Source organism: Stegostoma tigrinum, chromosome 8, assembly GCF_030684315.1.
Source record: "Stegostoma tigrinum isolate sSteTig4 chromosome 8, sSteTig4.hap1, whole genome shotgun sequence".
Classification (NCBI taxonomy): Eukaryota; Metazoa; Chordata; class Chondrichthyes; order Orectolobiformes; family Stegostomatidae; genus Stegostoma; species Stegostoma tigrinum.
In genome coordinates, this window is record NC_081361.1 from 50,989,788 (window position 1) to 51,007,922 (window position 18,135).

Below are 18,135 nucleotides of genomic sequence, written 5' to 3' on the forward strand. Positions count from 1 at the left end.
TGAATGACATTTCGGGTGAATATTTTTGTTTCAAACTGGAAATGTTAGTAACAGGTGATAAGCAAAGACAGAGGCAAGAGAGCGGTTTGAGTGTCGGGAGAACAAAAATGCAGATCTGTGGGAGGCAATGGCCTCATGGTATGATCGCTGGACTGTTATTTCAGAGACTGAGATAATATTCTGGAGACCTGGATTCGAATCCAGCCACAGAAGATAGTGGAATATCTGGAATTAAGAATCTAATGATGACCGTGAGTTATCGTTGATTGTCAGAAAAACTCATCTGGTTCACTAATGTCCTTTGGGGAAGGAAATTGCCATCCTTACCTGGTCTGGCCTACATGTGACTCCAGACCTACAGCAATGACTCTGAACTGCCCTCGGGGCAATTAGGAATGGGCAATAAATGTTGCCTGGCCAGCAACGCCTTCATCCCATGAATTAATAAAGAAAAGTCGAAGTCAAGCGAGGTGAAATGACATATGGGATGATTGTGTGAGAAGAAAGGAGATAAATTCAACAAATAAAGAAGCAAAAAAAATTATCTAGAGGAATGGTAATTGGGAATGAGTAGAATATTCACCAGGTACATCCATCTGGGGCAAATGTTGAAAGCTTGGACTCAACCTGGAAAGCTGGAAAGCACCACATTGAATGCTGAGAAGTTGTTTCTAAAACTTGCATTGAACTTCATTAAAACAGTGCAGGAAGCCAAAGAATTAGAGATCAGAAGGGAGTCTCTGCAGTTTGCACTGCTACTTTTTTTAAAAATTTGTTCATGGGATGTAACTTGTCTGGAAAGATCACCATTTATTACCTATCCCTGATTGCCCTTGAGAGTTTGTTGGTAACCTACATTCTCGAACCACGGCAGTCCTTGTGGTGAAGGTATTCCTGCAGTAGTTAGAGAGAACGTCGAGAGAACATTTTGTGGCCTTAGTGCCCTCAGTGCTTCTTATTAGCAATATTTAAAAGGGAGGAGGACAAATTCATCAGTGGGAGGGTGCAGGCTGGGAGATGAGTTTTAATCATCTCATGGTTACAATGCCTATATTTGACTTGATGCCATGGCATTCAGGATCAATGTTCAGGACTCCTAGACTCCTCGAATCATTCCCTCCCTACTGTGTATTACTGCAGTACTAGTTTTGAACACAGCCAGATTGATGATGGAGGACAATGAACCAGGAGCATAGAAAGATAGGAATAGGGGTAGGCCATTCAGCCCATTGAGTCTGTTCTACTATTATGATTATGGCTGATCAGACATTTCAGTACCTTTTAACCACACTATCACCATAATCTTTTCTGTCTTTTTTTTACACAAAAATGCCTGTATCACTATCATCGATAATAATCATTGCTATTGCCTGAAAAGTGTGATTCAATGAGTGTGACTGTGTCAGGTAGTTGTTTGACTAGGGTCTGGACTAGCACTCCCATCTTTGGCACAATACTCAAATGTTAGTAGTGAAGATTTCATTTTCAGTCTCTAGGTTGTGCTGAATGGCCCATCCATGCTATTTTTCTTATGATTCATCGGTATAAGTTAATAGTTTGCTCAGTCTTTACAGAGATTAATTTAGATTCAACTGTGTTTTATCTGGAATTACACTGAGTAAAGACAGTTTCTTTCCCTAAAAGGCATTAGTGAGCTGGAAGGATTTTTATAACAATTTGGCATTTTAATAGCAATAATTACTAAGATTAGTTACATTTTTAAATTCCAGATTTATTTAATTATATGAATTTAAACTTGTCAGGTGCCAACTCTCCAAATCATTGGGTTATCAGTCCAGTACCAGAAGCACTAACTATTCTCCTGTTGTCAATATAGTCCTTGTCTCCATACGAGACAAATATCACTTATACACAATGGACTAATGAGAGAAGCATACACCAGCATGGAATCACGGATTAGAAGGAAAAGGGAAGAAACTGGAGTTGAGGATTATCAGATTATCTGAAGAAGGGTCCTGAGCTGAAATGTCAAGCTTTCCTGCTCCTCTGATGCTGCTTGGCCCGCTGTGTTCATCCAGATTCACACGGTTTTATCAGAATAACCGTGATCTCATTGAGTGGCAGAGCAGACTCAATGGACCAACTGACCTACTTCCATCATATTTCTTATCTTAAATAGACAAAGCAATGTGCTGTCCCACACACTGGTTGTTTATCTGAAACAATGAATTTAAATGAAATTCATGTGCATTGCATGTCATCAATTTCAAAACTAAAATTGCAGGTCAGGGTGGACAATGGGAACATTCTTTTAACTTTGGTTCTTATCAGACTCAGACATCACAAAATTTACCAGACAAAACACTACCGCAAAGATTCAAATAATTTTTTCCTATCTGTGGAGTTGTCCCTCAATTAGTCTCATTGTCTCAAACTCTATCTCCTAACTAGACAATTTTAACAGATCACCTATATTGAAACAATGCTACTACAGGATGTACTGAGTGAATGATATTTTGTGACTTGACTCCCCTTCTGTATATGCAACGAGCACATTCAGGAGATATTTAACCCTATAATAACTGAAAGTACCAGGGATGTATGATGGGTGTTTCAATTTTGAATGTTTTACACTGTCATCAAGGTCAAATTTAGCTTGAATTGTCTCTCAGTACATGTGGTAAATTATGCCACTTAATATATAAAATGTGTCATGGTGTGGAATTTTCATGCAACATGGCCATTTTCTCAGAAACACAAAGGAACCTAAGCGCCCAAAGGTGCAGTATGTACATTAGAAATGCGTCACCCTCCCCATAGACACAATGCAGATACTGAATGATTGAAGACTACTTTGTAAAATTAGAAGTTAGCTAACAAACCCCTTTAAAAATCTGGATATAGATAAGCTTCAGCCATTGCTTGTGGTCACAACTGTAACTAGAAAATGAATGTTGGTAGATGTTAGCTAATGTTTCCTTTAGTCAATTAGTCCTATGTCTCTTTTTCTGCTGGTCAGCCCCTTGTGAGGAAAAATTATTTCAGTGAAAATTCAGCTGTGCAACCAAACTCCAGATGCACACCTTCATTAGTAAGGGAAAGAATATTTGAAAGGCTGTTTAATTAAAAATGAAGATCACACAGAATTAATAGTCATTTTCCTCTTCTAAAGGTCTCTTCACAGGGTATTCAGTCCACACCATTGAATCTAGCAGTGAGCTGGCGCTGTGAACCCACCAGCACTGATCTCCGAATAGATTATAAGTATAACGCAGAGGCAATGGTTACACCTGTCGCTCTCAATAATGTCCAGTTCCTCACTCCTGTAGATGGAGGAGTAGCAAAAGTACAAGCTGTACTTCCACCTGCTGCCTGGTAAGACATTATTTCTGTTTCTATATTGACTCTGTATGACATATTTATTGAGAATTTGGCCGCCAGACTTGGTTGAATATCTCCGCTTGGTAATTCCTGCACAAAGACTTTGGAAAGGACATTCTTCCAATTCCAGGCAATGGGACTCAAACACAACCTTGATCATTTCTCCACACTTTGCATCTCTTGTCTGTCACTCTTCCACACTCTCTGCCTATTATCATTCTACTCTTTGCCTGCATCAATGATCACTGTCCAATCATACCTGCAATGAATTCTCTGTTAACTCTACTTAGCAAATAATGTATTCACAAGAGCTTTAACTTTTCTGATAATCCTTCTAGAATTAACATTCTAAACTGGGCATTAACTGGCTAGAGTTCTCTGTCCTGATTGCTGTAGAATTGTTTCTATTCATTCAAAGGAAAGTTGGTATTGATGGCTAGGCCATCATATTGCTCGTGTATAATTGCCCTGTAGAATGTAGTGGTGGGCTACCTTTTTAAACAACTGCAATCCCTAGGGTTTTGGAGCACCCACAGCACCACTAGGAAGGGGTTTTCAGAAATTTGACTTATCAACAGTGCAGGAACAGCAATATCATTCCAATTCATGATAGTATGTGAATTTTCAGCGGATGGCGTTCCCATGCATCTGCGGTTCTTGTCCTTCAGTGTTGGAGGTCACGATTTTGGAAAGTGCGTCAAAGGAGCCTTTCTTAGTTCTTAATTGCATCTTACCAACAGCACATACATGCTGCCACTTTGCGTTTGTGATGGAGCGAGTCAATATTAAAAGTGTTGAATGAGATTCTTTTGGCCTGGTTGGTGTGTTAATGTTGGACAGAATCTGGGGAGACAGGAGTTGAGTCTCACACTGCCGAATGCCCAGCATCTGACCTGCTGTTACAGCCACAGTGTTTATACGGCATGTCCAGTTTCTCATGTGTACTAACCCACTGGAGGTTGAGAGCAGGGAAGTTTAATTCCACTTCTTTACTCTATCCCCACTGACCTGTAAATTTTTCTCTAAGTATTTACCAATTTCATTTTGAAAATTATTCTTGTGTTTGGTTTTACCAATGTTTTAGGAATTGCATTAAGTTCTAAAAAAGGTTCATTCATCACCTCTGATTTTTTTCACAAATCAATTTAGTCAGTAATTCTGATTACTGAGCCCTCTGTCACTGGAAACAGATTTTTCCCCTCATTTACATCACCAAAACACTTCAAGAAGTTGAACACCTTTATAAGATGTTCTCTTAACCTTCTCTGTTCTAGGGAAAAATATCCAACACATAATCAAAATCATACATCACTTATACCATTCCAGCAAAACAACCCTACACTCTCTCAAAAAGTGTGTTGCCCAAAATTGTTAGTAGAGCTGAGGCCTAGGGATTTATCAAGGTTTAATATACCTTCCTTGCCTCTTTACTCTTGCCTCTATTTGTAAAATCAAGATTCCTGTACATCATTTTAGTAGCCTTCTGAATTCATTCAACATCTTCATAGATTTTATCCATACACCCTCAGTTCCTGCGCCATCTTTAAAATTGTATAATTTAGATCAAACAGTCCATTTATTGCACAGTAAATCCTGCCAATAAATTACACACTTGACAAACAGGGCAATGCCAAGTCCATTGTAATTTTTGCACGGTGGGTTAACCTACTGACCCTTATTGGAGGTGTTAAAATTACTTTTTAGGCGGGGTGTCTCTGATGGTTAAAATGCCATTTCCAGCATGAAAAAGCACCTATAGGTAAGGAAGAACATTCTAGACAGGTTTTGTTCATCTCAACTGTTTGAAGTTTTGTAAGTTACTGATTGACTGATATTTGTTTTTTTAAGGAATGCTGAACAACACAGGATACTTTGGAAGATCCCAGATATATCCCAGAAATCAGAAAATGGAGGTAAATTGAGAATGAAATTCTGCCATTGAAATAAACTTTTTTTGTTTTAGATTTCATTACAGGCATGTTCTGCACCTGCCAGTGTAAAGATTGTAAGTGATATTTGTTATTATCCTACATACACATAATACTCACCAGGCCTACATTGTGAGAACCCAAGAAATAGAGCTTTCCAGTTGAGCAGGGAGTTCTGAACATGTTCAATACATTTGCTCTATTGCACACCAGTCTCTCATGGAGCACAGGTTTCCTTCACTGGATGCGCTCAAAGTCGCTGACTGATTCAGAGCCTTTGCATTTGCAATTGCTACAGCATAGGTGATTTTTCAATTTACCTTAATATTCTGTTTGCTTTGGATTCCTACCCATCAATCATTGTGTAAAACTGCAACCAATCATTATAATCAACAGACAATAGGCATATATTTCCCATGGCTCAGAGGTAAAATACAACTCAATAACCCACTGCAAGATTCACATATTTTATGCAATACTATTAATTTTCCAAATTAAATACTTCTCCGAGTTGTACAAAACTTAAATATGCATTCACACAGACAAATCCCCTGTGCTATCAAAAGTGAAAATTGATAGCAAGGCAGCTCTCTACATAACAGGAAACTCAAAAGTCCTAAATAAAGCTCAAGAGTAGATCAGTTGCTCACATTTTCATTGTTAATTATATGTGGCTTAAGAATATCAAGAAACAAAAGCATAACAGAAATAGAAGTAAAATTGGCTTGAACAAATTACTTGAAATGCATTATTTTAGTGGTATAAATTAAATGACAACATAATTAAGACAGGGTTTACCATATATTTTGAATGAAATTTCTGGAAGACCATGTGTCATGACAACTTCTTGTTCCACAGGTACAATGACATTACACAAAAGTGAAACAAATAACATTTTCATGCTGTAGTCAATAGAAACAAAATAAAGGCAATGTTACAAAAGTAAATCATTCCTCCTTTAACTCCAAAACTACAGGTTCTTTTAAGAGATGAAGATACCTGAATTATCAACATACATTACCCCTACAAACAAATAAAGTTATATTGATATTTTTCCAGTCTAATTTCTCCCTTCCTCATTTAGATCTACAAAGTGACAAACCAGTTGTGTTCAAATGAGTAGTCTGATGATTGTGAGCAGCTTGAAAAGCAGAGATCTCCAGAGATGACTGACCCTACAGTCTTCCATCTTGTGATAGATGTGGGCAGTTCATCATGGAAAGTATCTCATGTCACAGGTCTACCTTAACTTGTTTGCCAAAGATAACTTATTCAATTTTGAATATAAATTTCCAGCCTCCTTGATACACATGTTCTTCTATTGATTTGTTTTAGGTGTTGGATCTCTCCTCGCCAGGTTTCAGCTATCAGAAGGACCAAGTAAGCCTGCAACATTGGCTGTCCAATTCACCAGTGAAGGGAGCACTTTGTCGGGCGTCGATATTGAATTGGTTGGGGCAGGATATAGGTTTTCACTCATCAAAAAGAGATTTGCAGCAGGTATTTCTCAAATTCTATAGAGCGATTTGTCGTTACCTAAGTTGACTAAGGTAAAGAAAAGCCTTTAAACAAAACAGAAGGATATCAAGCCTGTCAAATCTATGCCAACTCTTTCAATAAGCAATCAAATTAGTCCCATTTCCGTATGGCTCTGAACAGCTGCTCAGCAGTGGCTCTAGCAGTTATTCAGCAATGTTATCCAGTTGGCACTCGCAGCGTTGACCCAGTGGACTTTGAGGCTGTTGAAAATTTGCTAATTTCATTGGTAATGATGTGTGCCCGTTGCTGTAGAGTATTGTTGGACACACTTTCCCTGATTTCAAGAAACATATCTGGGCTTATTTTTCACTGCTTTCACCTAACATTAATGAGCCTGTAACAGTTTGGAGGTTTGGTCAGTAATCTTACCACCCATTGACGCTGGCAATGGTAGATCAATTTTCTGAGCTTCACATGAACTGTTCATCCACTGTAATCACCCTTGATCGTCCTCTACCCCTGCCCACCTTCCAATTCAGTGCCACAGTTTAACTTGCTGGCACATATATTTGATGCCCCGGAACTCACCCACCAGAGTCAAATGAGACCGAACTGTCACAATCAGTGGGGCATCTTCACTGAAGAAGGCAAAGGCTGACAGGTACAGTTAGTTCCACAAAAGTCAAAATAGACCCTTTGGGACTTCTTTGCCAGTTCTTCCAATTGTTCACATCAATTCGATGGTGGATCATCAGAAATCCCAGTTAAGCATCAATCTGGAGATTCTATTATAGTTACCGTAACTGATCAAGTTAACTCCCAAGGAGGCTAATGTAATGTCCACATGGAAGGTCAGGTACAGCCCACTTGGATATTAAATTAATCCCCCTCTAAGCTGCCTCAACAGTGTGTATTTAACACTATTGTCAAATGGCCTGTATAATATTTTAAAAGCCAGCTATCCCTATGGTCTGTCTGAGTTTGACTCCAGTATTTCCTAATCTAGTTCTCTTTCTTTTTCTAGGGAAATACATGGCCGACAACTGAATTCTCACAACATTGTCCAGTGTTCAATGTTACTCACCGGACAGCTTTTTAAAAACAAACAGGAGATGTTAAGGACTGAACCTGTAACCAAACTTTTATTCACTGATTTCAAACTTCTGTTCCATGCAGCCAGAGCATTTCCAACAAGAACTCAGAACAGCAGAATTTGCCGACCAGTCCTGCAGTATTATTATATGATTGATGTGACATTGGTAACATTTCGTATTTTACAGTGTAATAAATGTATTTGTAATTTGGTATTCACTTCTTCCCCATACTCTTCACCTCAGATACCCCTGTATTTCAGCTGTTATAGGCATTTCAGAAATATCACAATTAACCTATAGGCCATGCCTCTTCAAACATAGAGCATTGTATTTGACTTGAGTAGCATTGTCTAAGAACTACATTGCATTATTTCAATTTTTAGCCTTTTGATCAACCAGTATTGATGCCGATTGTTTTCAGATTTTAATTACTTTTTTTACTGTTCACAAGCGTATATTTTTGATGTTGAAAATCTGCCCTGGGATCACCCATTTAGTGAATGAGAATCAATTTGCAACGCAATGCTATGTTTTAGAAGAATGCCTTGTATAGTTTGAGAGAGAGGTGTGCAATATGGTTATGTAATTATCTTGTTTATGCATAGTAAGGAGGAAAGGCTGTAAAGTTTTCAGAGATCGAATGAAAATCCAATAATGCTGGATTTTGTAACAAAAACTGCAAAGGAGGTCAGTCAGCATCTGAGCAAGAGGTTAACACTCAGACATTAATCAATGCATAAGGTGCCACCAAATACATAAATCTTTCAGCTGAAGACTAACTCTGAGCAGGTGGGATCTTAATGCTGGCTGCCTGGAATTCTATGTCACTGTCATGTCAATGCTGAAAGTCATACACGTGTTACTGTGAATAATGGTTCCAGCAGCTTCTTAAAAAGACATTTATTTTGCTTTGGTAATGTAGTTGAAATTTTATATAATAAAAATGAAATTATTTAAAAGCAGAAAAAAGGTTGCAATATGAACGCGTGGACAAATTACGATCTGGAATTTCATTTTCAGGGTTCCATCACACATACGCAGCTGTTTTTATATTATCAGTTATAAATCAGTTTTGCATTGATGCATTTGCTGATGAAACATTGCTTAAGGCTTTTTAAAGGAGTCTGTCTGGTATACAGAGGATATTCATCACTAGAATTAGCTAGAATGTAAAAAGGAACATTCTCTCCCCAACATACTGCCCTAACAAAATAGTTCTGAACTTCATTGATTCAATATCGATGGTTCCTGAATCTTTGGTGCATCGCTGTACAAAGTGTGTGGATATATAAAGGAAAGAGTTTATTGTTTTGCACATTTGCCACTGAACATATCTCCATCTTCTGTTCACTGAGTGATACTAAAGAACATGGAAAACACAGTGAAATATTTTTGAAAGATAAAATCAATACTAATGTTATTGGTAAAAGATTATTGGCGATACATATAATTTGCTTATATTTATCTTCAACTGTCAATAGCACTTGCTGCTGTCGTAATAATGTATGAATGTGAAAACAGGAGTGATTCTGCCAGTTATGGTAACACCTGCAAAGCCCTTTCTCAAATCGCAAGCTCACCTCAAAAAGAAAGTTGAAGTACAGGGGATTCAACTTATGCAGTGGTAAGAAAACAGTGATTCCAGACTAAACCACTAAGGGACTGCAGTGTTCATGAGCAACAACTCCATTCCTGCTAAACAGACCACTTTCCACAACACCATTTTTTAAAAAAAGATCCATTTGCAACTTTAAAGGACTTGCATGTGCAATTACATCAACATGTGTGCTACTTTTAAAGTCAACCCATCTACCAGAGAAAGTGTTCTGTAATATAAGTGAGCTAACTGTTATATTTGGAGCCGGGAGCTGGTTTTAAATGAATCATAATTTGGTGCAGTGTGGAAATGTTTTTCATATCTGATGTGCTCCCTCAATGCTAATGATAAAGCAGGTATTGCTCCTTTAGCTGTCTATTACATATGGCCCTCAACACATAATAATCTACTTTGACCTTATTTAAGCTGTCTGTCAAAAAATGAGAATTATTTTTTAGGAGTATTGCAGGGCCATTCCACACAGATGCTGTGCACAATGAGTGTACATGTAAGGATTTCAGAAAAATAACTAGATCTGACCAATTCATTTTGCTTAAGAATAGTTCATTGACAGTTAAATGGCCTCCTGGTAAAGGTACTATTGGCTATAAAAGTGCATGTGTAGACCAAAAAGTCTAAGGTTTCATCCCTGGTCTGTGAGAGCTGATCTCAAATGAGCAGCAGCTGAAGAGCGACATCAGCCTTAGCATCCCCTGGGCCTTGAAGGGAAAAATTGGCCAGGTATCCCATCCCTGATTACGAGGCAGTGGCTCCTAATGGAAAGAGCTTGTAACTGGATGTTGGTTGAGAACAGAATCTGCTTGAAAAGCTTGTCAATACCCTTTTTGAGGGAATATATAGACACAAATACACACAAAAGTTAAATATTTGGGGTGAAGTACTGAAAGGCTTTTAGGCCTGTGCAACCATATCCCAACAGGAGTCAACTGTTTCAGAAAAGAGCAAGAATATTGGAACAAAAATAAGAAATAGCTCTATTCATCTTGAGTGCTATTTTGTAAATACCTTTTTTATATATACATAAATACAAATATATGTCATTTCCTCAGTGGCTGTAATCCCTGTTGGTTCATTGCACATAATTATGAATATGCAATTATGTTTTAATGTATTATGTAGTAAAGAAATGGTCTGGCCATTTATAAATCAAATTCTAAATTCTATACAGTATGGAAATTAAACTGTAATAACCATTCAAAAAGTTAAATGTTGCTTTTCTTTGAAATTAAATAAAGTTTAAGAAAATTGCAGCACTGGTACAAATTCTTCTATTTTCTTTTTAATTTTTACCACTCTGATTTTTTAAAATCAAATTGAAATATATCCATGTTGTGAATATTTTTTCCTAAAATTAAAAAAAAACATGCTGCTGAAACTATTCATTTTTGCGCTCAACAGGAGAGCAGAGAGTTCTTTTGTGCATGCTCAATGGCAACATTTCAAACAGGGTCGGCTTGCCTATGAATCAATACTCTTCTCATGCAGTATAAATTGTTACTCCTTTTGAAATTTGGTATTCTTGTCTTTTTCCTGATGAGATGAAAAACTTGGACGACGTGTCTCCTTTTTTCTATTTTCAAGTTCTATGCTACTAAGCAACTGTTGAGTATATCCAGTATCACTGTGTAATCATGAAGCACTCCTAGGTGCATTGTTTTCAACAGACCAATGCCTGAGATTCCCTGAACAAAAGAAGTGAGAAGCTGAAGCTTATACTGTCAACTAAACATGATATATTTTAATACTTCATACATTGCTATCTGATAGATTGTTAAATATTGTTATGATGAATTTAGTCTAATTTGAACTTAAAATATCATTGACATAGGGTGTCATTCTGTTTTGTCAATGCCCTAACCGTCTGCCCCTTCCTCCTATCAACTTTATGTTAGAGGACATTGAGGTCTAAGTTCTGCCTAGAAATCCCCAGGACTGTGATGGTTGGAATTTCTTTGCAATGGAGGGGAACTGGAATTAGGCAGCCAAGGATCCCATTTTTGTAATTTATGTCATGATCAATGAAATAAGTAGAACTAGAAATGAGGTTCTGCCAATGGAGTTTGAGGAGTTAGAGTGCAAAGCAAAAAACAGAAACTTAATAATAATTATTACTGGCTTATGGCCTGATTCATGTTAAAGTAGCTGAGAGATAAACAGATTTGATGTTTAAATGTTTACCCTGCAGGGTACTGTGGAAGGCATGGACTTTGATTCATGGGTGATTGGCACAAATAGCTGGGATAGAGAGAACTGTTCGATTGGGACAAATTTGACTTAAGCTAGACTGAGATCAGGCTGAAAGCTAATCAAAGAACAAAGCTTAGTCAATAATTAATTAGGATGAGGAAAAGTTTAGGAATGAATAAAATTGTGAGATTTTGGTTTCAGGAGCCATAGACACTTAAAATACACAGTTGACTGTAAGCAATTCAACGATAGCTAAGTAAGTTTATTAAGAAACAAAAGTTTAGAAATGATGTATTAGCTGAATAGACAGAACATTTACACAACAAATGTTAGTTGAGAGCGGTTCACGGATATCAGAAGACAAATGGATGTTTGGCCCATTGTTGATCTAAATATCTTGTGATGACCGCATTCTGCTTTCTAGCTGAAGCATTACAGAAATCTTGCCATGGTTTTCCTTCATCTGTTCTGGTCCATATTTTGGCTGAATAAGGCAATTGTTTGATGATCCTTGCCTCCAGATCTTATTAATATACATTATTTTCTGACACTTGTACTGTACCCTATGTCCGTAACTTGTTTGAACCGTTCTTACCAATGTATAAGGTAGTCAAGATGTTAGCCTATCACCTAGCTTGAGGTTTTTTTAGTTTACCTCATGCTGTGGGCCACTTCCTATCCTTTCCAAATATTTTTACTGATCAGGGGATTCAAAGAGTGCGAGAAGACACTTTGATATCCAAGTGAGAAAGCAGTGACCGCAATACTGTGAGCCCAATGCTTGCATGCTTTATCTTTACTTTGTCTTGGCTACTGATTGCTTAGAATCGGTTATGCTTTTCTAAAGAGTGAGAAAATTTCTGCTGTGTCATCTAATTCAGTAAGGTTTACATTGGATAAATCATTCAAAAAGAATTCTTAAAGTTTCTCATTTCCTGAAATGCTGAAGGTGAAAATTCCAGGCCGTAGAGCGATGTATTGATTTGAGTAAAATCAAACAGTTCGTGCTAGGAGGGAACAGAGAGTTGAACAATGGTTATTAGATTTCAACAAGTAAGAATTCATCAGGGAAAAGTATTATTAAAGATACTATAAATGAATGCTCAAAGCAGTTGTGCAAACAGATGGATGAATTGATGACACAAATAGATAACAGTTTACAGAGGTTATCCTCATCCACTGAAGTTGGCAACCATGTTGCAGATTTCCAAGGACTGTCTCACTGTGGAGGAAAGAATGCACTCACCCAACTGAGAAATGGCAGAGACCATGGCCCAGATGCAATCCCCCATTGCCTATACGTACCTGTACAATAACTCAGGCAGCTCCATCAGATTCTTTCCAGCTAGTCTCCAGCAGGCTGAGCCTAAACCTCATCAGATTAGTTTGGGCCACAGTATTGGCGTGGTTTCTGGCAGTCCGCCAACTAACAGTGGCCCCGGTTTTAACACGTTCGAAACCTTCTGCATTCACCTGGCAGTGTGGTGCTCAAAAGAATGTGAGCAAGAACTGTTGCCCTCATGTCTACTCACCAGGGTCTATGTGCCTGCACTGGTGTTTGGAACAAGGAATTATTTGATAGTGTGCCCTCTGAGTCTGGGCCTTTCAACATCAAAGGGGATGGGAGGAGGCAAGCCAGTCAGTTTTCCTAAGAAAAACATACACAATTAGACCCTGAATGACTAAACTCTCAATTGTCGACCATAGGAGCAGCCCTCTCCACTTCTGGTGTGAGTTCAGTTCAAAACATTCTCCGTGTGAGAACCCAGATTCTATGTATTAATCGTATGTATAATAGTATACATTTATCCAGTATGAATAGCAAGTCAGACTAGCTGAGAAAATGACTTCAATGCAGTACTTTCTCTCATCCAAGAATGGCTGCTTGTATCTATGGTTCAACTCACATACCTGCACTGTAATCTAAGGAGCAAGTGAGATCTGCAGAGATGGGAAGAGGGTTTTGCCTGGGACCTGAATAGCTGACAAGGTGCACAAAACGCACATGATGATCGGACACACACACACACTGTTGTGGTTCAGAGTAAGCCATTCATCTTCTAATACTGCAGTCATTCACAATGATGAACACCTTACCTTCTCACCTCTGCCGTGACCTGTGGCATGGTATTTTCAGTCAAACAGAATGGCTTATTCTGGCTATCTGAAGGAAATTACTATTTCTATGATCCGAATTACATAGAGGGACCCAATAAGTGAGAGGAGTCGTCATCTGTCCATTCTGTAACATTTCTTGATAAAAGACTTTTAAACGAAAATTGGGTTTAACCTTTTAGTTACTTAGTGGAATGTTCTTGGCATATATTCACAATTTGTCTTAAGCTTATTTGTCCTTGTTGATGAAGCTCCTTACCCATCCATAGGAACCTTCTGTTCCCAGGGCCTTTTGTACACTGACGACCGATCTGGCAGCTTTTCAAGAACAGTGCCAACAGTATCCCTTGTGTCAGGTGATTTGCAGCACTCCTGCCCCAGCATGTGATTGGTTGTCCACACATATCACTTTCACTCATTGGATAGATGCATGCTGGAGACCTGCATCACCTTGTTCTTACTTTCCAACCTGGTACTGGCAGATACAACACCGTGACTACATTCCACCGGTAGAGATAAAAGGGTTTTATGACATGTTTATAGAATGATCCAACTTGGCGAAGAGCTTTCAAGGCTATTTTTTAGAAGACATGCAAAAATGGAAAAGGTGACAGGTTAGCACTAGTAATAAAGGGTGAGTTAAGGCAGGAATGAGAAAGGATTGCAGCCCAGGAAATTTGTTATCACAGTGACAAAGCGTCCACTGTTGTCACAATATTCTAATATGATGTGATGCTGCAGCTGGTTCACTCACCGAGCTGGTTTGTTAGTTCACAGGCGTTTCATTACCCTGCTGGGTAACATCATCAGTGCAGCCTCCGTTGAAGTGCTGTTGTGTTTTCCCACCTGGTATTTAAACTCTGGTATCCATTGGATTTGATTACCTCATTTCCAGTTTTCCTACGCAGTGGTGTATATCTAGGGTCTCGTTCTATGTGTTTGTTGATGGCCTTCTTGGTGGAGAATCAGGCCTCTAGGAATTCCCGTGTTTGGCGGATCCCCTGATCTTGGTGTTGTCCCAATCAAACCAGTGGTTCTCCTTATCCATGTGAATGGAGATTAGTGAGTATTGGTCATGTCTTTTTACTGCTAGTTGGTCTTCATGTACTCTTGTGACAAATTTTCTTCCTGTCTGTCTGCCCAATGTCACGTTTGCTGCAGTCCTTGCATGGACATTTTGTATATTACATTGGTTCATATTGGTTTAAGGGGTCTTTGGTTCAAGTTAGCAGTTGGCATAGGGTTGACATGGGTTTGTGTGCTACTCTGTTACCCAAAGGTCATAGGAGTCTTATGGTCAGCTCGGATATGCTCTTGATGCATGATAAAGTGATGAGTGTGTTCCGGCATGCAGTATCTTCCTGTTGTTGTTTGTGTGACAGGCATCATCTGATCGAGTTGTTTGGGTATCCGTTGAACCAACCACAGCATCCACAACCCAACTACAAATCTACTCAAGAACCTTAAATATGATGGGATGGCAGTCGCTATTGGCTTGTGGTTGAAGTAGAGTGCTGCCACCAGTCCTGCTTTCAAAACTATTCAAGGAAGTGCTCAGTACTCTGTGAATGAGGACGGGCCACTAATAATTCTCAGAATAAATGTCTTGCCTTTGATGACAAAATGTGCCTTATTTCATAACAGCACCGATATACAGAAAAATTAGCTGTTGGGCATATTAACTATTACTAACAAGAGACAGTGAAAGCACATATACCTCCAACAAGAGACCATATCAGAGCCCAACTAACTATCTGCTCAACTCTCTCATCAATATTCCACCTAGTATTACACATTAGAGGTGTGAAACTTCATCTTAGTTCGAATGAACCTTTGTTTATCCATTACCTTAGACCCAGAATCGGTATCAGTGTTGATAAGCAATAAAAGGGGAGAAAGCAGCAGGTGTCACATATAGGTCCTATGATAGTCTTAATAACGTACAAATCAAAAATGGGGAAATTAGAAGAGCATATGACATGGATAATGCAATAACCTTGGGATGCTTCCATCTTTTATCAATTGGGTAAACCTACTGGAACTTCAACTGTGGTTCCCTCTACAGGTGCTACCTCATCTGCTGAGTATTTCCGGCATTTTCAGTTCATAGTTCAGATTTGTACCATCCTTGGTATTCTGCATTTTTTAAAAATGGAATAAACAGGCTTGTAAGGAGTGAAACGGGAGAAAGAATCCACATTCAAAACATGAGCATCGCAAAGAGGCAACAAAAAGATGGAGCATCTTGGAGTGCGCAGGATAGAAAAAGAAGGCATAGTGAGACATGAAGTTAACCTAACACAGTGTCAGTGATGGAAACAGAGGCCGATGGTATTCATGAACAGATTAGATCATGAGTGGCACTTAAGTGGTCATTAATGAAATAAAAGACCTACGTAAGCATATGGATAGGTCTGGCTAGTTTTCCTCATTCAGAGCCACAATCAGCCTGTGTTCAGCAAGTTAATCAAGCAGACTGAATCACCGTGGGTGGAAGGCAATGTCTGTTATTAGCGGTTGTTCAGTTAGTTTGGATCTGGAGACAGTCCCTCATCAGTTTTCAGTTCACTCACAGCAAACCCAAGTATTTAAATCTTTACATTTTAAGGAATGACAACCTGTAGGTTGTCCAGGAGAAGTGAATATAAAGGACTGACATTAGCAAATGGGATTTAACAAACTGAAAAACATAGGTGATATTTAAATCAAACTTAAAATAACGCTGGTTGTAAGAGGCAGGCGCAGTTCAGAGGCTGAAAGACTGATGGCACAGTAACACCCTGTGGTCAGAGCCTGCAATTACAGGCCATGCATAGACTCATATGAGTTGTAAGCAAGCTTTACAGATTTCTGGTAATATTAACAATAGAAATCTCCCACTTAGCACATCCATTGAGAATAGTTATACGTAAATAAGTACATGCCATATCTGCAACATGAAAATGTTACAGCAATTTTCCATAAAAGTATAAATATTTTGAATTGCCTGGGGTATAATTTAGTGTACTTGTTTCAGTAATTATCCTCTTTCCTGTGAAAAAATCTTGTAATTCTTATGCTTACTATTTATCATATTCATGCCTATGACATGGTCTTGAATTTTAGTTCCAGCTAAAATGAAAACTATTGCACTTAAATGCAACTTTTGGCACCAGCAGAGTAATTCACAAAAAATTACAAATAAAGTGAAACTGTTGAATTCTCCAAAGTTGCAAAGCCCAATAAAACTAGCCTTTTGAAGTATTACTTGTATAGGTTATATACCACACCATACTCTTTGGGAGCAGAAACATGACACCAAGTAATATATAATGCAAATGTATTTTCCTTTGTGGATAAGAGATGCAATATAGTGATTTATCAGAATAGTTACAGATAAAATGTAGGCCTTGGATTTGTGCAGGCTAAGAGAGCTCACTTGTGAACTTGTAGAATTTGTTGTTGAATAGTTGTTGAACAGAGGAAGCTAAAATACATATAATTTTAAGTTTGCTTTTCAGTTATCTGAATTCGGGCCAAGGTCAAATGGTAGAAATGGCCAATTATTCTTATTGTAATAGTTCGTAAACATAAACATTTCCTTCACAGAGATGTGTGGACATTTAAAACTTGTAATCATACGGCACCTTCAACTGAGCAAAAGATCTCAGGGTGCTGGCGTGCAGACAGGTCACTGCAAAAGTCACTGAATATCACTGAAGTCATGAATGCAAAGTAATCGGGGGGAGAAGCAAAGTGTTAGAACACGTGTCTAAGAGTTACACAGAATTTAACCACTAAAATTTTAAAGGAAACATGACTATATACATGTAATAGTTAAATCTTTTGAAATTGTATAAGTAGGATACTTGAGCTACATAAATGATTCTTGCTGAGCTTTTAAGGTTAATGTCAATAATGGCAAAGTGAAAACTGAGTACTATATTTTACTATTCTGGAGCATTCATTCATTTGAATTGTAAAAGTTCTCAGAAATGTAATCTCAAGGATGAAAATATGTTCAGCAAATTCTCCAATATAGAAAACAAATTGATGGTTTAATTATCACTTTTGTTTGTAATCTTATTTAATCTGACTTGTCCAACAGTCTTATAGATAGATATTGATATGGATATGGAAGAAAATTAATTGAAAGTGAGAGTAGATATTGGATGAGACAGATGAAAATTTCTACATTGTCTTATCTCTAATATATGTCGTTTACCGCTCTATTCTATAATCTAACATTGAATATTGTTTCTACTCCCTTTTGGTCTTTCTAGTCTTGACATTGCTTTGCAATGCAGGAGGCCAATTCAGAGCTGAAGACCTTGTACGTACAAATTTGCGCCGTATTTTATTAAATATGGTTTTAAGGAAAGTTAAAACAGTG

General features: G+C 38.1%; 1 protein-coding gene across 10 annotated transcripts in view; it reads left to right on the forward strand.

The window, feature by feature from the left end:
- Positions 1 to 10,667, forward strand: part of sgip1a (SH3GL interacting endocytic adaptor 1a) — a 248,344-nt gene extending 237,677 nt beyond the window's left edge. For all 10 annotated transcript variants that reach the window (XM_059647869.1, XM_059647871.1, XM_059647872.1 and 7 more), the window contains 4 exons: positions 3,134 to 3,336; positions 5,191 to 5,255; positions 6,606 to 6,770; positions 7,774 to 10,667. In XM_059647869.1, the coding sequence (XP_059503852.1) occupies positions 3,134 to 3,336; positions 5,191 to 5,255; positions 6,606 to 6,770; positions 7,774 to 7,796 (456 nt within the window). In that variant the 3' untranslated portion in view covers positions 7,797 to 10,667. The remainder of the gene's footprint in view (positions 1 to 3,133; positions 3,337 to 5,190; positions 5,256 to 6,605; positions 6,771 to 7,773) is intronic.
- Positions 10,668 to 18,135: the final 7,468 nt, after the last annotated feature.